The 20,629-nt window shown below is 36.9% G+C and overlaps 1 protein-coding gene across 13 annotated transcripts in view; it reads left to right on the top strand.

The window, feature by feature from the left end:
* The window catches only part of EMSY (EMSY transcriptional repressor, BRCA2 interacting), a 109,747-nt gene that overhangs the window by 85,675 nt on the left and 3,443 nt on the right, over window positions 1–20,629 (top strand). For 5 of the 13 annotated variants that reach the window (XM_012469626.3, XM_012469625.3, XM_012469632.3 and 2 more), the window contains 6 exons: window positions 7,297–7,461; window positions 9,215–9,370; window positions 10,991–11,032; window positions 13,631–13,830; window positions 15,728–16,291; window positions 17,271–17,771. In XM_012469626.3, the coding sequence (XP_012325049.1) occupies window positions 7,297–7,461; window positions 9,215–9,370; window positions 10,991–11,032; window positions 13,631–13,830; window positions 15,728–16,291; window positions 17,271–17,771 (1,628 nt within the window). Of the gene's footprint in view, window positions 1–7,296; window positions 7,462–9,214; window positions 9,371–10,990; window positions 11,033–13,630; window positions 13,831–15,727; window positions 17,182–17,270; window positions 17,772–20,629 lie in introns of those variants that run through there. The other 8 variants (XM_012469628.3, XM_012469631.3, XM_012469629.3 and 5 more) reach the window with 4 other exon arrangements.

Consider the following 20,629-nt stretch of genomic DNA (forward strand, 5'->3'; position numbering starts at 1 on the left):
GAATCTGTCAGGTAGGTAATATTAAACTGGATAGGGATATGATTCCTAGATGGTAAATTTCATATTCTTCCTGTCTGGTTTGGGTAAGTAGGAGAAAAAGTATGCAAAGAAGTGAATATACATTTTGAAATGGTTGTTTCTGTACCCTGAGAAAGAATCAAGGTGGCTAGAGGTAGACTTCAGGCAGGCTATAAGTAGGGTGACTGACTGTATGGGACAAGTCCTAGTTTACATTGTTCTGGTACAATTATTAAAGTACTCCCTTTCACTCTGAAAAGTATCCCAGATAATCATATGGTTGTCCTAATTGTAAGAAAAGAGCTATGAAGCTGGATTCTACAGTAGGAAACTCTTTGTCCTCAGTGCTGTTTGAATTATGTTACTCTTCTAGGAAGTCCCTTGAAATAAACTCATGATCATAAGCTTTGAGACCTTCTACAAATCTAGTATTCAGGTCTCTCAGTTATCTTAACTGCCTCTTATTGTTGGGTGGTACATTTATGTCTGTGCTTATGTACTCTGATGCATCTAAGCAAAGCTGTTTATCTTCCTGTGTTCTTTCCACACCCCATTCCCTCTCTCTGCTTCCCCATTATTCTCTCTGGAGTGCTTTCTTAGCAACTTCACTTTTCTCATACACAGTCTTCATATTGTGCAAACACTATTATTTTAAGTCTTTGGTGGAGTCTTCCCAGATTGGTTTTACATGGTTCACATTGCTAATTAGCCCATTAATTCAATTTGACAATTATTTATTAGTTTATACTACATACTAAGCATTGTGCTAGCCCCTATAGAGGAGTAAAATATAGTTCTTGCCCTCCAGGAGTATAAAATCTAGATCTAGAATAGGGATTTTAAAAATACACATACAACTCTAATATAAGAATTTTATTAGTAACAAACAAAAATATACCAAAGGCTGTTTGACACTCCAGTAAGGAGAGAAGAGGATAAGAAAGGATCCAAAATGTTCACTGAAAATTTACCAGTTAAAAATAAATAAAAATGTTGATTTTGTCAAACATAATATGGTACTCATAGAGAGTGGATAGTTTCCTTCAACATATTATCAATGATAGTAATATTTTCTGAATCAGTTTGCTAAGATTGACTTTATCATTCTGTATTGACTATGAGTCAAGTCAGCCAGCAGTGGTTACACTTGAATGATGCTTATTTTCCAATCATTTCTTTTGGTCTGCAGTTTCTTGAATAATACTGGCTTTTTTTGCCCTCAAGATATATTTTCAAAGAGGGCAGGTAAAATGTTTAGTATGAGTTGATGCAAAAAGGGAACATGAACAGTAGAAGTCTGTATATCCATATCCCAGGTTATTCTTTGAAATTGTTAATTCTTTCCTAAGAGAGCTGTAAACCAATTAGTACTTCCCAAACAAGCCATTCATTAGTTGAATCTTCCGGTTTTTGTTTTTTGAGATGGAGTTTTGCTCTTATTGCCCAGACTGGAGTGCAGTAGTGTGATCTCGGCTAACTGCAGCCTTTGTCTCCTGGGTGCAAGAGATTCTCCTGCCTCAGCCCCCTGAATAGCCAGAATTACAGACGTGTGCCACCATGCCCAGCTAATGTTTTGTATTTTTAGTAGAGACAGGGTTTTGTCATATTGGCCAGTCTGGTCTTGAACTCCTGACCTCAGGTGATCCACCCGCCTCAGCCTCCAAAGTGCTGGGATTATAGGCGTGAGCCACCACCCCAGCCCAATCTTCAGTTTTTATTCTAAGAATGGTACATAAGTTTGTGTCTTCTATTTTTATTTAGAAGCAATTGCCATTACTTTTAATGGCAAAACTGCAATTACTTTTGCACCAACCTAATATATCTTTCATTGTATATTACTTTTAAAAATATTCTATGGCAGAAAATTTCACAATTTAGAGAGTAGTTGACTACAAAGCAGATTTTTATAATCTGTTTGCTGCTCTCCTTATCTCCTTGTATGGCTGCTTACTGCATTCTTACAAAGACTGGGTCTGGGAATATATATATGCTGTGATTTAAATAGAAAGGGATTAAGATGTTGGTTAATCTCAGGTCATGCTGATTTTTAACATTTTTTTTTTTTTTTTTTTTTTTTTTTTGAGATGGAGTTTCACCATGATGGCCAGGCTGGTCTTGAACTCCTGGCCTCAGGTGATCCACACATCTCGGCCTCCCAAAGTGCTAGGATTACAGGCGTGAGCCACCGCGCCCGGTCCATGCTGATTTTTAAAGTATATGAGTATGTTCCTACTTACTGAGAATGTAAGTACTACATAGCAGTTTATTTTTCTGTTACATTGTTGCTTTTGTAGCCACTTTTTTCTTTTTAAAGTAACCTTTTCTTTTGATATAATTTCAAAATTACAGAACAGTTGCAAGAATAGTAAAAAGAACTCCTGTATATACTCTTTACCTAGATTCACTACTTGTTTATATTTTTCCCCATTTGCTTTGTTGTTGATTTTCTGCCTCCCTTCTGCTATGTGTGTGTATATTTTTAAAATTTCTTAACCATTTGAGTGTAAGTTGAGCTATCATGTTTCTTATATTTACTTACATTTGTAGGCCTGTATTTCTTAAGGATTCTTGTCTTTATGACTAAGATACAATGATCAAAATCAAGAATTTTAATGTTATAATAATATTGTCTAATTTACAATCCATATTCAACTATTGATAATTATCTAATAATGTTTTTTATGGTTTTCACCTGTCCTCAATAAAATTCAGATTGCCACATTGCATTTAGCTGCATTTAACTGTCATGGTTTTTAAATTCTCTTTAATCTGTAATAGGTCTTCAGCCTTTCTTTGTATTTTTTGACTTTGATATTTGAAGAGTACAGATCAGTTACTTTGTAGAATATTCTTCAATTTGGTTTTGTCTGCTGTTTCTCATGATTAGATTCATTGGGAATTCCACAGATATGATTTTTTATCCTCAGTTTTATCAGGTTCGGAAACATGATGTCAGTTTGTCCCAGCATAGTTGATGTTAACATTGATCACTTGGTTAAGATGATGTCTTTTAGTTTTCTCCACTATGAAGTTAACATGTTTCCCTTTGAGATTAATAGTAATTAGTAGGAAGGTATATGATAGAAATATCATGTTCCTCATCAAACACTTATTCAGTAGTTTTAGCATCCATAGATGATTTTCCGAAGTTCATTATTCTTTGCACATTTAATAGTTGGCATTCTACACTAAGGAAAAATCAATCTTTTCTTGACTTCAGATCCTTTTTCTGGTGACTTCTGCTACACAAGTCCTGGAATAAGGATGGCGTATGCCAAGAGAATGCCTTGATTCCACTTGTGGTTTCTGAACTTCACCTATTGTCCTCCACCCCCAAGGAAGAGAAGTTTTTATTCTTCAACTGTTTTATTCCTTAACTGTCTCCTTACAGGCTAGAATATAATCTATTTTGAGACTTTCCTTGCAAGGGGATTCATTCTTCTATGTTAGGCTTCCAATATTGCTTTGTACTATCAACTCTTTTAACATTGACCATTTTATTTTGTATGTTTTGTTTGTGTATTATAATTGTTTTCTTCCCCACTAGGCTACTAGCTTCTCAAGTTTAAGGATTATATTCATCTTCATACGTATCTGGTATTTATCAAAGAGTTCAGTTAGGACTGAGAAAGGTACTCAGTTAAGTTTCACCAAATGAACAAAAAGCAGACCAGCAACCATCATAACTGTAGCATTGGGTTACGCTTCAGCCGTATAAATGCATTTTTGTTGCCTGAGTCCAAAATGTTGGGTTTTTTTCCCTGGAGTTCCCCCTAATCTTGTGAGTGGGCCTTTTAAGTAGTAAGTAGTATACACGACTGTTGCTTAGATATGGATATACAGTTAGGTGACCAAGCCTAAAGGATTAAGGCCATACTTGCCTAGGTCACTTACTGAAGATAAGGTCATATGTCTTACATTGTTCCTGTGCTTTTCTTCCTAAATGGGCTTTTCCCCTTTTCCCATTTAGGAACGGGGTAGCCTAGAACTTATTTGGAAATGGGTTCCAGATTTTTTTAAAAACAAAACAAGTATTCAAGATTATTTACACTCTGCTTTGTTTCCAAAAGGTTTTAAGGTAGATTAAAATATAAGATTGTATTAAGTGAAGTGGAAGAAAGAAAGGAGACAAAACTAAGGGTAGAGATTTATAATGGAATAAGGCATGGGTCAAATACAGAAATGTATCTTGTAAAGACATTGTTTTGAGTAAGTCATAACTCAGTTTCTAGGATGATTTCTTTCTGAAGCTTCATGATCTCAGTAGGTCAAGGTGAGGGTGGGAAATAAATCCAGATTGAGCAGAAACAAACTTATTGCAGAACTTTTCAGAGTCATTATGTGCTAATATGTATATGAAAGATGAAGAGTGGAAGATGCAATGTAAAATGTTCCCCAACTTTTTGACCATGGAAACCTTTTTTTTCTTGCAGAACATCTTGAGGAACAAATGTTCTCTGGAACATTTTGGGCCTTGCTGTCTAGGCAATTAAATATTGAGCTTTATAACAGTGCTTCAGAGGAAAGGTATATATTACATCATAAAAGGGATATACATATCTTAGGTTTAGTTTAGAAGCAATGATTTAGGTGTGTAAGGTATTTGGAATCACTGTATGCGTAATAGTTGGTGGAGACGGTATTTATCATGGAGAAGAGAAGATGGGGTTGGTTGGGTGGTGGGGACGTAGGAGCTTTGTCAGTTATCTTGAGGACTGTGATGTGGAAGAAGGAAAAGAATTTGTCTTTGTGGATACAGGAACAGATGCTAGAAGCACTAAGTAGAAGTCACAACAAGACCTGTTTCTACTCAATATGAAGAATCTTTCTGATCGTCATAACTATGAAGAGTTGTAAGGAAAACTGTCTTAGAAAGTAGTGAGTACTTTGGTGCTGGAGTTCTCAGACCCATGGGAATATTGTGAAGATTTTAGTATAAGATTGATGGCAGTATTAAACAAACTTTAAGATCCCTTCTAACTGAGAAGTCTTAAGATTCTATGAAAGTATGATATAGGCCATTTATAAGAGAGACATAGGAGATATTTATTCTTCCATAGAGATGTCTGAGTCTGTCTTTGAATATAATACCAAAGTGTGTATCTCTAGTACCTAACATGTAGGTATCCAATAAATACTTGTTCAGTGCAGAAAAACATCTGAGGTATAGCAGGCCACCATCTGCAAGAGACACAGGAAATCTAGATGAATGCATACTGCGTAAGCACGTTACTGGTGAGATCAAGCTCCTGATGTCCTAGTCATTGCATTCTGTGACTTGGTAGCCAGTAGATTCATTTAGGTCTAAGCATAAACCAAAAGTAGGAGAGAGAATCATTCAAGGATTGGTTTTCACATAGGTTCACACACTCATCTTGTGTCACAGCTCTTAGGGTTGCTATGGTAATACTTATGATGGTCAGCTGCTCTTTCTGAGTATAGACAGAAAGAGATGGAGGAATCTCTCTAGTACCTACGAGGTGATGTTGTTTGGGATGATGGTCTTTGATAGATGCTCTCCTATGGAAATTTGTTTTCCTTTTCTTATCTCTTTCTACTTTATTTCTATAAACACAGTCCCTGCCTTCTTGTGGATATTCAGTGTGTCTTGTAGGGTTGGTTTCAAAGTCATTCTTTGCCTATATCATTATGAAAATTTCTTAAGTTTGAAAGATTAAGTTACATAAAAGGAATGATTTCATAATATAATCAATTCGCTTACCTTTAAATTCTACGTATCTACTTAAAATGAATAAATGAAAACTGCTATGTGCTTCACGTGTCATTTAGTATTGCAGGATAGTATCTGGTCTTCTGTGTTTCTGGGGACATTTAATGGAAAATTACACGTCTTTAGTGTGGCATATATTCTACCTCGTGTTTTGGGAAGGAAATCTATTGTATATTGATTTTGTTTTTTTCAGGAAGGCTGTTTTGTTGCAAGAGTTGTTCTCCTTGCCCCAACATTTTTCAACAACTTTGTGGCTTTAAAAAATATAAGGTTCATAGATTAAACTTTTATTATGTTTATTTTTGTTTTGGGGGCTACTTGAATTCTTTTAATTCTTCTGTGATGCTTTCATTGACCATCCCAATTCAAAACAGCCTCTTACTTTCTGTTTGTCTTGTTTGCCCTAATCATTTGCTATTTGCCCCAGGCTACAAAGCCATATATCTTTATTTGATGTTTCCCCCCATTATAATCAAATTTAGAAGAAAGAATCATGCCTTTATATCCCCCACAATTTCCTCTATGGTATCTTGGACAAAGGAGCTTAGGAAGTTCATAATAGTCTAGTCCAACTTGCTTATTTTATGTGTGGAAAACTGAAAAAAAAAAGTAACTTGTTGCTTGATTTGATGCAAATTTAGTATTTATATGTGTACCTGTATAGCATGAATATAATAAGCCTTGGATTAGGGCTGTAATTTATTTTGAAACTAAAAAGGGTCTTAGAATTGAAAACTTCCAAGTTACGATAGCAAGAATAATAAATTTTCTTTTGGCCTTCATAGTTTATAAAACTCATTTCCATGTATCATTTCATTGTATACTCAGAAATCCTATGAGGTGGAGAGGTAGTTTTTTATTGTTCCCATTTTAGAATTTGTGAAACTAAGACCCAAAGGATCAATTTGCTAATAATTGATAGAGTTGGGACTATAACCCATGACTTTGAACTCCAGATGCTACACTTGTCCTGTTATATCATGCTGTGTAAGTCATCTGTCTTTTCTTGCTGGCAGCGAACAGGATTTCCTTCAGTAATTCAGCTATCCAATAAGTGTTGACAGAATGCTCAGGCTATAATACAGCACATATTTTCAGGTTCATTGGAGAAAGTAAGACTCCTACTGCATTTTGTTCTTACTGTACACAAACATGCACTCACCTACACAAATGCTTATCTATTTATAATAGCAATTATCACGTTGAATTGTAATTTGTCTTTTTACATGTCCATCTCCCCAACCAAACTATGTGCTTCTTGAGCATCTTCTGATTATTCTGTCAGCTCCTTTTTATTTTCAATGCCATATGTAGATTCTGGCACGTAAGTGGCCAGTTTGTGGAATCAATGAATGAGTGAATGAATAAGTGAATTCAGAAATGAAAGACATTATGCCGTCTAGGGGCTTATAGTCTTCTTGGGGAGATAAAGCATGAAATTTACAATAAATAGAAAGATTAAAAAAAGACAAAAAAATTGCTTTTTTTTTTTTTTAAAGAAAAACTTTGTTTATAGGGTTTGTTTTTTTTTAACTAATATAAAACAGATTCCCAGCCTGTAGTTCATGTAATTGCTTCCCGGCGTCAGGATTGGTCAGAACATGAGATTGCAATGGAGACTAGCCCTACCATAATTTATCAGGATGTATCCAGTGAATCACAATCAGCTACTTCAACAATCAAAGCTCTGTTAGAACTCCAACAGACAACAGGTATGAATTCACATGCTCAATTGAATGAAGCATGTTTTCTCTAGAGATGGGTTGTGCTAAAATACTACCACTGTTATTATTATTACTATTATTCATTATTATTATTATTATTGCTATTATTTGAGCACATTTCCCCCCTCTGGACTTGTCTATAATCATTGGTACAGTCTGGTTTGCTTGTTAGTTTAATAAGATGTGCACAGGAATACTGAAGTACAGATGAACTATCTGTAGAAAGGAGAAAAAAATTGACAGCTCTGTCTTCTTTGTCTCCTGCTTAAAATGGACAGTTCTATTGTTTCTTAGCACTAGAAAGGAGTAGTTCCATCACCTCTAAGCACAAGGCTAGATACAGTACAGTAGCCAATTTAAGAATAGTAGGAGGTAGATTGAAGGGCCCTGCCATCTTCCTTGATATTGGTAGAGCAGTTTTGTGGTCATAAAACACCTTTAGTGGCCCTTGCTAACATTCTGATTTGTCTTAATTTTATCTTCAGACTTATTTCTTTGAATAGTATAGGTTAGCCACTTGAGCTGTCACACAAAGTTGTCCTCATGTAAGAAGATCCTATCAGTATTTCTAATTACTAAATATTGTCGATAAACTCTAGAACAAACCTGTGGAAGTTATACTGACTTTTCTGTTATAATAGGTCAAAGATTTTCAGAGTATTTAAATGACCTTAGCCATTATGTCATCCAGCCTTTTCATTTTATGGATAAATAAACTGAGATCTAGAGAGGTTATCCAGTTGGTTAGTGACAGAGTGAGACTCATCTTTTGGTTCCTAGTTCAGTGTTCTCTCCACTTGTAGGGTGACTTTTGTATTTATTTTTTGTTGTTGTTGTTTTACTTATTTTGTTTTAAATAATTGTTCTGATTTTGTCAGGTTATGTACTCAGTGGGTATGAACATTCAGTGGACTTAGTTACTGGTTACCGTTTATTGTAACTTCCACCTTGTACGATCCAAAGATTACTAGCATTTAACGTAAGTCTTTGGTTAATCCTTCTGTTGGTGTTATTTTTGGCCTTAGGCATTTCCTCAATTCTTTGTCGTTGACATACTGAGCCATTTCCAATAATGCCTTATAAAGGTGGGGACTTTGAACACATAGATTTTATAGAAAAATTGATAACAAGGTAGAAAGTGAGTCTATTCACATAAACCATTCTTGATTCCAGACTGTCATATCAAACATTTTTGTAGAAACAAAGAAGCCATTTTTTTTTCTAACAAGGAAAATTTGTATTCTTTAAGAGTTGTTGAAGACATTGTAACATTCCTTTGGAGATACCTTGAATTTTTAATAGCTTGAATTAAACTGGTCACTGTGTTGTGCTATTCTGGGTAGATGTGTCCTAGAGCAAATCATGTTATGTACTGCTTATTTACCCTTCATTTTTAGGTTAATGAGCTCAAGACCACCAGGGAATACCTTGAAGAAGGATATAGGAAATACCTTAAGGGAGTGTGTGCAAGAGAAAAATTCAGTTGCTTGGCTTAGAGCTAAAAGGGAGATGATTTTTGTGTTATTGGATATGAGTCCTTCTTACTAGACTGCTGAGTATGGTTATGCAAGTTGTACACTAAATAACCATACATAGCAATCTGCTTTTTTCTTTTCAATTCACTGTCTACTTAGTCATTGTCAGTGTGGCACCCCAGAGGTCTGGTTCATTATTCCTGTGGACAACTCTGGTTTTGGTAGTTGTAATAAAAGTTAACTTTTCCCCTGACTTTTTTATGCAGTAAAGGAAAAATTGGAATCTAAACCAAGACAACCCACTATTGACCTGAGTCAAATGGCAGTGCCTATTCAGATGACCCAGGAAAAGAGACATTCTCCTGAAAGTCCGTCAATTGCTGTGGTAGAGTCAGAACTAGTAGCTGAATACATCACTACTGGTAGGTGTCTTCTTAAAACATAGTATTAAGGTAGGAGAACTACCTTTCTGGATTTCTTGGGGTGATTACTTGGGGGAGAATATATTCTTTATATTTTTAGCTTTTTTCCTGTTTGTTTTCAGAGCAAATTCACATCAACCTTGGGATTTACCCTGTCTTTAATGACTTGGAAAAAAAAATAGGATGTTACATAGTTTTTAAGTAATATAAAACTACAAGTCAGCCATAAATAACATTTGTGAATACACAACAACAGTTGTAGGGAGAGGATAAAATATTTTTTGTCTAAGAATGAGGGTTTTTTTTGTGTGTATGACAGGGTCTCACTCCCGTTGCTCAGGCTGGAGTGCAATGGCGTGATCACTACTGACAGCAGCCTCAACTTCCTGGGCTCAGGTGATCCTCCTGCCTCAGCCTCCTGAGTAGCTGGAGCTACAGGTGTGTGCCACTATGCCTGGCTAATTTTTCTTATTTTTAGTAGAGGTGTGGTTTCACCATGTTGCCCAGGCTGGTCTTGAATTCCTGGGCTCAAGAGATACGTCCACCTTGCCCTCCCAAAGTGCTAGAATTACAGGCGTAAGCCACTGTGCCTGGCCTAGAATAAGCATTTTTATGCATCAGGATTTTTTAGTTTTGTGGAAAGGAGGGTCAAGGGGGAAAGAAGGAATAAAATCCAACCCTTTTAATATTTTTCAAAAAGTAGAAAACCTTGGCCGGGCACAATGGCTCACGCCTGTAATCCCAGCACTTTGGGAGGCTGAGGCAGGCAGACTGCTTGAAGTCAGGAGTTTGAGTACAGCCTGGCCAACATAGCAAAACCCCGTCTTTCCTGAAAATACAAAAATTAGCCGGGCATGGTGGCACTTGTCTGTAGTCCCAGCTACTCAGGAGGCTAAGGCATGAGAATCGCTTGAATCCGGGAGGCGGAGGTTGCAGTGAGCTGAGACCGCACCACTGCACTTCAGCCTGGAGTGAGAGGGAGACTCTCTAAAAATAAAAACAAAAACAAACCAAAAAACCCTTAAATCCATGTAAATACTTACAAGTTCTGGTGGAAAGCAGATAGGTATTTGTTTAAAATGTGGTCTGGCAGCAAAACACCGAGATGTTTAAATGGCAGAGAAATAAAGCAAGATAGATGATTTTTCTCCTATTCTGATGAGACCACACCTGGAATACTGCTTTCTCTTTTGAACACTTTATTACCTTGAAATTTGAAATAGTCCAGAGAATAGTAATGTGACTAATTAAGGGTTTAAGAAAGATGACTTGTGAGGCAATATATAGATGACTCCTATCAAGTTTGTTTTAGCAGTGATTACAGGAGAACGTAAACTTACAGATATTTGAAGGACATAAATACCAAAGAGAAAAGGAATTTGTTGGCATCATTTTAGTAGATAATATTATTAAGACTAATGGGTTAAAATTACCAAAGGGTAAAATCCAGGTAAGATATGGAAAGCCATCTAGAATCTTTCTTTAGAGATATTTAGCAGAAAGCTAAAGTAGAGGCCAGTATTCTGGGGAACTTAATATTAACCTCTGGGGGTAGACTAGATTATCACATGGTGAACAGATGAAAAGACCTATGATTTCTTCCCTTACTTATCCTTTCAGAACGCACTGATGAGGGGACAGAGGTTGCTTTTCCCCTTCTAGGTAAGTGGTGTGCATCCATTTGTAGTATCACTGAAGGTAAAAGATGATTGTTTTGGGGGGAACCACTTAAATGGATGCGCTCTACTCTCATCTGGTAGAGGAAAGGTAAGCTCCACTTAGTGAAAGGAAGAGAGATTTTTCCTTTTGTAGAATAGTGGAATTATTTCTCAGAAATGAGCATTTTGCTACTGCAACAAGAGTTCTTTAAAATAACAAAATGGCTGCTTTATGGTGTTTATATGGCCCAGTTCACTTCAGCTATTTTCCAAGTGTTTATTCTATAACCTTCTTTCATAATCTCCATCCATCATATCCATAGCCATGTTAAGCATGTTCTTTGACTTAAAAGCCAGCTACTTGGCCTGCCCCTTGTATCATTCTGTAGTGGGTATTAGTTCTAACTTTCCTGAACTCTGGAGGATTACTGTGAAGTAATTTATAATTGAAGGAGAATTATTTTTGTAGATTTAGTTGATCTTTTTAAAATCCATTTCCCTTCTTAATAAAAAAAATACTTAATGTAATAATTATGAAGATTAGTTTGGGCAGTAGAAGTGTTCCATATAATTGATAATTTCATCTGAAATGTATTATTTATTTTCACATGTCATTCATTTCCAATGCTTTTAATTAAAAACTATTAATCTGCTTAATTTTAATATTATAATTTGTTTTTTCTACCCAGTCATATTGTAAACTATTTCAGTCATTGTTGTTTTAATGTAAACCTTGACTATCTTTTTTTCAGTTATGTTGAGCACATATGGAAGATTTTATTAACTCAACATAATTTAACATGTACATATAAAGCATACTGTGAAATATAGTATGATACTACAGTACATTTATAAAAGAATACTGGTGATGCTGCCTATAATCTCAAATCACATGTAGATATATGTATAGCAACAATAGAAACACGTTTGTGACTGCAGATAGAATGTGTCATTAAAAAAAGCCTATTTGTATGTCATTGGATAGTTTTAAAGTTAGTCCTTATAATACACAAATGGCATTCTTACTTTGATTTCCATAGTGATCATCTTATTCTTGAACACACCATTATGACTTTTCTAAACAGAAAATCAGTGCTATTTGAAATTGTAGATCAGGGTATATGAACATTAGAATCGTGGATTATTCAGAGAGTTTCAGTAATCCCAAAATCCTTAGCTAATTTACAAATATGTTGTATTTTATCTGTTTCTGATTCAAAGAATTAGTTTCCCAGTCACCATAAGCATTTTTAAAGCTCTGTAGACTGTGTAAAAAGTTGAAGTTGAGGCCGGATATGGTGTCTCATGCCTGTAATCCCAGCATTTTGGGAGGCCGAGGCAGGCAAATCTCTTGAGGCCAAGATTTCAAGACCAGCCTGGCCATCATGGCAGAATCCTGACTCTACTAAAAATACAAAAGTTAGTCTGGTGTGGTGGCACCCACCTGTAATGCCAGCTAGTTGGGAGGCTGAGACACGAGAATAGCTTGAACATAGGAGTTGGAGGTTGCAGTGAACAGAGATCGTGCCACTGCACTCCAGCCTGGGTAAGAGAGCAAGACTCTGTCTCAAAATAAATAAATAAATGAATAAAAAGTTGAAGTTGAAGCTGGTAAGATTTGATAGATTGGTTACTTCATGAGACCTTTATAGCAAGAGAATAAGAGAATAAGTATAGAACTTTTAAAAGGTCTATATTTGTAAAAAGATCTATTCTTTGAAAAAAATAAGACCTTTGTAATAAGAGAATAAGAAGCAGGGATGTTTCCTATACTGCACTCTTACCCATTTGTGTCAGATGAGCTGAATTTGAAATGATAGAACAGATTTTTCTATTCTTTTGTTAACTCTTTATATTTGTTTAGTACTTTATAGTTTAAGGACCATTTTTCAATCTGTTACTTCATTTGGTCCTCTTCTAGGTAGAAACAGCAAGCTTTTATTATCCCATTAAAAACAAAGTCAAACAAAACAAAATCTCTTAGGTTTTAGAGGCTAATAGAAGGTGAGTGACCTCTTCAAATTCACATGGCTGGTCGGTGGTAGAACAGGACAGAATCCAAGTGTGATTCTTGGTCCAGTTTATTTTCTGCAGTCTCACCCAGACTTTTAGATTTTTAGGAACTATAAGGTTGTGAGACAGAATCATTTAATATAAAGGAGTGAATGCTACTTATATTTTTATTGCATGTGGAACTGAGACCAAGAGATTAAAGAACTTGTATTGAATTACTTTCCTTAAAAATACTATTTTGGAATTACAGAAATTGATTATTGCTTTGTTACTTTAACGGGATGAAAGTCATTGGAGAAAGTGAGTATAGCTCACGAGAGGATGCAACTTTAAGGGGTTTATTCCCCCCTTTGTGATAAGAGTTTTCACAGTGCTTCCATATACATTTCTCATCTCATCCTTATAATAGCTCTGTTATTCCCATTTTACAGATGAGGAAACAGTCTCAGAGAAGATAAGAGACTTTCTTAGAGTCACACAGCTCATAGATGGGCAGACTGTGGTCTTCTGCCTCCTAGTTCACAATACTACACTTTCTTTCTGTGATACAAGCTCACAGACATTTGTTTAAAATGACTACTGGTTACAGATGCTGTGGTGATTTCTGGAGAAATATCATCACCTCCTCTATTTTCAGTCAGCCATCGCTCCCAGCCCCAACAGCCTTCCCAGCCCCAGCGGACCCTGCTCCAGCATGTGGCTCAGTCACAGACCGCAACACAGACTTCGGTGGTGGTGAAGTCCATCCCAGCATCTTCCCCTGGAGCAATCACCCACATTATGCAGCAGGTTGTATCTCTTCTTTTTCTTCCTATCTGCTGAAACTGCCCATGCTTGAAATAAGATTCAGTGTCATCTTGTATTTTAAGAGGAGAAATAATGAAATGTAGAGTGTTTGTGTAATTCTTTTCTCTCTAAGAAATGAGTAAAGGAAATGAATTAAGGGTCTTAACACCAGAAAATAATTCTGAAACAATATTCTTAAATCTGTGGACTCTTACCATTTCAAAAGGGTGAGAATGTCTAGATGAATCTAGTGACATCAGAATTGATCCCTGTTTTTGTGTATTTTATTGTGGGAGAATTTATCATCGAGGTAAATAAGATGTTCAAATGGGAACATTTGGCTTGTTTAGCTATTTGCTGCTGGGTTTGTTTTGTTTTGTTTTTTTGCTTTTATAATTAATCCTTCCTCTTGGTAACATTATGAATAAGTAGGAAAATAAATATTTGATTTTTTTAACTATAAGTGGTCAATTACAGAGGAAATGCAACAGGAAGTTGAGAATATAAATCTAACGTAAAACAGGACCTCTGGTATTAACGGGAATGGGGAAAAGGAAAAGTATGTTGATAGGTTGATTTCGTGTCAGATACTGTACTTTGAGCTTTAAGTATATTAACTTGTTCAATTCTTACTATGATCTTGCAAGGTTGGGTGTATTATCCCTCTTTTACAAGTGAGGAAACTTATTCTCACTTCAGTAAGAAAGTAAGAAACTTGATCCAGGTGGCAGAGCCAGGATTTCAACCCAAAGTGAACTGCCTCTGTTAAATAGTGATATCATGGATATTGTGATTAAAGCATGACTTATTATTAGTAGTCACATAAGTCACCATCACTCACATGGTGATGAATCTAATTGTAGGCAAACTACTTGAAAGAAAGGCAATGAAAAATGTTGAATTGAAAGCCTGTATGTGCAAAGTCATTATGGTATAGGGGAGAATTACAGTTGAATCTCAAAATTTTATAGTTTAGAATTTAAGTGTTGCATATGATAAGTCAGTAGGAAGGTTGGGGATAGGTTGGATCTTGTTATGTCACTGAGGGAAGCCAACTGGCTGGAGGTTTTGTTGGGTGACAGGTCTCAGCCTGGAGTCTGGCCCTCACCTGGCAGGTCCTGACACTGACCTTTCTCCAGACCTAGAGAGGTCTGACAGGCTGACCCTAACCTGTCACTCAAGATGATGCCTCCTCACAACACTTAGCACTGACACTGAGCACTCTCCTTTCTACTGACAGGAATGCTCTTATCCCCTCCTCCATCTTCTTCCCTCCTGGGAGCCAGGGCTCTAGGATGCTATTGTCTGGTGGGCCTGGGAGCTGAGCAAAGGAGCCATTGGTAGTCGAGAGGTGCTTCCTGCAGACCTTGGTGAAGCCTGAAGAATGATCTCCACCCATGCAGGGGGCTCTCTGTGGGGACTGGGACAGGCATGGGTCTCAGACGATCTCCCTGACCTTCCAGACAACACTGGACGTACACATGGCCACAATGGGCTTCTCTGAATCTTGGCTTTTCTCTGGACCTCGTGCCTTGGTTGCTGCTTTCAGACAGGGTAACATCATGAATAGGCCGGACAGCTGTTTCCTCAGCCAGGGTGCATTTCTCTTCTTTTTCCATGTTAGACTGTGCTTGCAGGGCCATCTTATTCTAATCTGTAAGTTCTGGCTCCTCTAAGACTTTTCTTACAGTAGTGAGTAAACCAGTTTTCAAAGTACTTAATGTCTGAGAGTTGAAATTGCAAGAGTTTCAGTCTAAAGCTCCCTGAGGTTTCTTGGGTCTTTCTAGGTTCTTCTGAAATTTTTTGAATGAATCTTTTAAGTCTTTTTCAGTTAAGAGGAAAATGTAGCAATGCAGATGTTTTTCTTATTTCATTCTTACTTTGTGCCTTTTTTACGTAGGCATTAAGCAGTCACACTGCTTTTACCAAACACAGCGAGGAACTTGGAACTGAGGAGGGCGAGGTTGAAGAAATGGACACTTTAGACCCTCAGACAGGTCTGTTTTACCGATCTGCCCTGACTCAGTCACAGTCAGCTAAACAGCAGAAACTTAGCCAGCCCCCGCTGGAACAGACTCAGCTGCAAGTGAAAACTCTGCAGTGCTTCCAGACTAAACAGAAGCAGACCATCCACCTGCAGGCAGACCAGCTCCAGCACAAACTCCCACAAATGCCCCAGCTTTCCATCAGACATCAAAAACTCACCCCTCTCCAGCAAGAACAAGCACAGCCCAAGCCAGATGTACAGCACACACAGCATCCCATGGTGGCCAAAGACCGGCAGCTTCCTACCTTAATGGCACAGCCCCCGCAAACTGTAGTACAGGTGCTTGCAGTGAAAACCACGCAGCAGCTCCCTAAACTACAGCAGGCTCCGAACCAACCAAAAATCTACGTGCAACCCCAAACCCCCCAGAGCCAAATGTCGCTCCCAGCTTCGTCAGAGAAACAGACGGCAAGCCAGGTAACGGAATATTGATAGCATGCAAAGTTAAACTTCTCTGTTCACGGAAAAAAAAAATGAGACCATCACGACCCTATCATGATTATCAGTGCTTTCTCCTGGCAAGAGGAAACCCAAAAGCCTCATTACGCTGGTAGTACGTTGCCCCATCAGAAGGTTGACATTAGGGAAGAAATGCACGCATTAATATGTAGGAAGAAAAAAAGCATAGCATTCAGAACTTGATTTTCCAGGCAGTTTTTACCGAAATCACTTCAGCATTGACCAACAGTGCATAGAAGCGATATCTTTAAATTATTTTTATTTTTATTTTTTGGTATAAAATATTTATTTCCATGCCCGTAAACTCTGATTCCTGTGGCAATAATGCTAAGTAAACTGCAGTCTTTAAAGGAACTCCATTGAACACCTTTCTTTGTAGTTTATATCATAGCCATCTACTTAAATTTATTTTTTAGATTTATCTTCTAGATTACAGAGGAATTATTGGCGGATAATTGAAAGCAAAATTATGTTAACAAAGCCAGTGGCTCTGGAGTGATATATATGTATGTATATATTATAAATACATATATATAGGATATGTTTATATACATGTGTTTTGAAGCAAAAGATTGGAAAAATATTCTTTTTATTTTAAAAAGCAGAAGATTATATGAAATAATTTGAGCCAGGTTGAAGGTATACTGTTTAGGGATATAAATCCCAAAGGAAGACTAGGCTACTGAGACTGTTTTTTTCTTTATTGCTATAAACCTTGGCTGGCTGAACAAAGGTTCTTTCAACCCCTCCTCTTTCTCTAGGTTTTGTAAAAGCGACCAGATCCTTCCCATTCAGCCCTCTTAAAACAGCAAGCTTCAAAACTGTCTTCCTAGTATATAGCGCACGAATGTTTCTTTTGCCATATTGTCTGGGGTATTTGATTAGGTTTTCTCAAAGAGATGTAGCTATAACACACACAACCCCAATTTATTTTCAGGTGGAGCAGCCAATTATAACCCAAGGATCCTCTGTTACAAAGATAACTTTTGAGGGGCGCCAGCCTCCCACAGTTACAAAGATAACTGGTGGCAGTTCTGTGCCTAAGCTGACATCACCAGTTACAAGCATATCTCCCATTCAGGCCTCTGAGAAGACAGCAGTGTCTGACATTTTGAAAATGTCTTTGATGGAAGCTCAGATTGATACAAATGTAGAACATATGATAGTGGATCCCCCAAAGAAGGCTCTTGCCACTAGCATGCTCACTGGTGAAGCAGGATCATTACCCTCCACCCACATGGTGGTCGCAGGGATGGCGAATTCCACTCCCCAGCAACAGAAATGTAGAGAGTCCTGTTCAAGTCCATCCACTGTTGGCTCTTCCCTAACGACAAGGAAAATTGATGCACCAGCAGTGCCTGCGACAGGCCAGTTCATGCGTATTCAGAATGTAGGCCAAAAGAAAGCTGAAGAGAGTCCAGCAGAAATTATCATCCAGGTAAGAACTGGAAGGAAAATGAGAAATCTTGGGCGTCTTGGGGGTTGTGGGTTTGTGAGATATGTTTTTGACTTGTCACAGGAAGAGTCAAGCCAAGACAGCAAGAAGACATAGATATTATCTTTGAGATGGTGTTTGACAATTTTGGTTTAATACCTATTACAAAAATACAAATTTATTTATTTTTTGGAAGAGAATCTAATTGATGGACATTGTCACCCAGCAAAATGTAAAGGCAATGAAGGACCTATGTGTCAGTTTGATTTTGTAAGATACAAGCTATACTTGAAGTTATACTTGCCAATGTGTGAACTCAATTAAGTCAACCCAGAAAATAAGAAGTTCCTGGGCTCAAATTTTGAATTTTTCAATTTTTGCTCAAAAAATTCTGGAATGTAACTGGATTGCACTTTCAAGTTAATTTTGAGGACCCTTTTCTTGAAAGAACAGTTCTTGTTCTTGATCCACATTTATGACTTAGGACAATCAAATCTCAACTGCAATGTCTGCAGAGACATGTTCTAAGGGAGTATTTCTCTCTATTTTTGGAGACAGAGTCTCCTCTGTCCCCCAGGCTCCCGAGTAGCTGGGACTACAGGCACATGCTACCACACCCAGTTAATTTTTTGTATTTGTAGTAGAGACAGGGTTTCACCATGTTAGCCAGGATGATCTTGATCTCCTGACCTCGTGATTGGCCCGCCTCGGCCTCCCAAAATGCTGGGGTTACAGGTATGAGCCACCGTGCCTGGACAAGGGGATATTTCTAAATAATGTTTTATATTTAATTTGGGACTAATCATGAACTTTACTGTTTATTTCAATCATTGATATTAAAAAATCTTGTTTGGTTACTGTCATCCCTTGGTAAGTACAGGCTAGTTGACACACTAGAATTATTCATTGATAATAGATGGTACCTCGCATTCCCTTGATTCTAAAAATCATCTTTTGTCATGTGTAATATATCAAGATCAAAGAATTACTGAGTCCAGGCTACCCCTTGCAAGGTATCAGGTTGTTTTTTTGACATTTGTCATTTTTTTTCTAAATAGATATATAGCTTAGAAGGTATCAGAGCAACATTTTAGTTAATTGAGAATTTGGATTTATTGAAATACAAGTAGACTATGATTTACCATCAATTCATGATGGTAAACTTTGTCTTTGTCATGATTCCAAGCTGTGGGAGAATGCAAATTGACCAATGTTATTAAACCAATGAAGATAGAATTAAGTATAGAGGAAATGCTTAAAGGCAAGTAGAAATGACCATTGAATTATTAAAGTAATTTGTTTCCCTTTGTAAAACAAATGTAAATGAAGTAAATATTTCTTGACAAAAGGATTTGTGATTTTTTTTGTATTTTCCTTTGAAAGAGGTAAGATGTGGTGGAAAAGGAATGGTTTTCTGACTTTGCCATTCATTATATGATTTTGGGCAAGGCTACTTAACCTTATTTTGCCTTGGATTTCTTATCAGCAAAATGGGAATAGTAATGCCTACTTTACAGGATTGATATAAGGATTATACGAAATTAAGCACTTAGCACAGTACCTGGCTCATAGTGATTGTCTAACAGATGGTAACTATCACTGTTTTTACCAAAATTTATTGTACCTACTGGGGGCTTAGATTGGTGTACTCACTAAATTAAAAATCATTTTGAATAGCTTATTTGGGAATTATTTTTCTGTACTTTATAAACAAGAATGAAAATGTAATTTGCTTCATGTATCAAGGATGGTAGTTAATGCATAGGTTCTTTACAGAATTCTCAGCCAGCTTTTAGCTAGGTGTGCTGTGTCAGAGGTAAGAACAGTGGAGTGATTAAGAACCAAACTTTTGGAGTCAGATCCCTAGATGTGATTTCTACCTGTACCCATATGGGTACATGTGAGTTTGGGCATCTGAATTAACCTGTATATCTCTGTTTCTTTACCTATGAAGTGGAAACATTAACATCTACTTTACAGGGTTGTTTTGAGGATTAAGTGAGAAAATGTATATAAAGCACTTGGTCAAGTGTCTGTGTAGAGCAATGCTCAATAACGATAGCTCCTATTATTATACTCATGATTAATATATTGTTAGAGCATTTTCAGGTCTTACTAGTTATGTTTAGCTTTGATCCGAAGTATTGATTTGCTGAGTCTACAAAGTGCTTTGATTCTAGAAGAATGCTCTATAAAAATTCAACAGATTTGATATTAAATGCTTTGAATGAAAAGCATTGCTCTTTGTGGACAGTCTGTATTTTATTCATTGGTTGGTTTGTTCATTCATTCATTCCACATGTATATAACTACTGTATTCCAGGCACAGTGCTAAGTACTGAGAACAGGGAAGTAAACAAGCTGTATCCTCTATTGTAAAGAAGTCTATATATGTGGAATTCATAGACTTAGAACTGCAAGGATCTTCACAGTATATCCTCCAACTATCTTATTTTACACAAGATTAACGTAAGGCTCAAAGAAGTAGAATGACTTACTCAGAGGCCCTCAGCAAGTCAGAGACAGAGCTGAACTAAAATCCAGGCTTCTTGACCTTGTCTAATAGTCTTGCGCTATTATCAGCTATGTGGAAGAAAAGAGCAGAAACAAACAGAACTTCATGACTCCAGAATCAATGTGTAGCCATCTTGCATTATTTTCTTGATAGTAAAAAGTTATTTTGGTCAGATATATTTGCAAAGTGCTGATACTCAGCTTTGTTCTGGGGTTTTTAATGTTAAAAATGTGTATTTATTCATCAGATGTTTATTGAGCATCTGCTGTGTGCCAGGCCCTGTTCAAAACTTGGGGCTTCTAGCAGTAAATAAGATTGTCAAGATCTGTGCTCTGTTCACTTCTCT

The sequence above is a fragment of the Aotus nancymaae genome, unplaced genomic scaffold (genome assembly GCF_030222135.1).
Source record: "Aotus nancymaae isolate 86718 unplaced genomic scaffold, 86718_ANA_hifiasm-v0.15.2.pri h1tg000059l, whole genome shotgun sequence".
NCBI lineage: Eukaryota > Metazoa > Chordata > Mammalia > Primates > Aotidae > Aotus > Aotus nancymaae.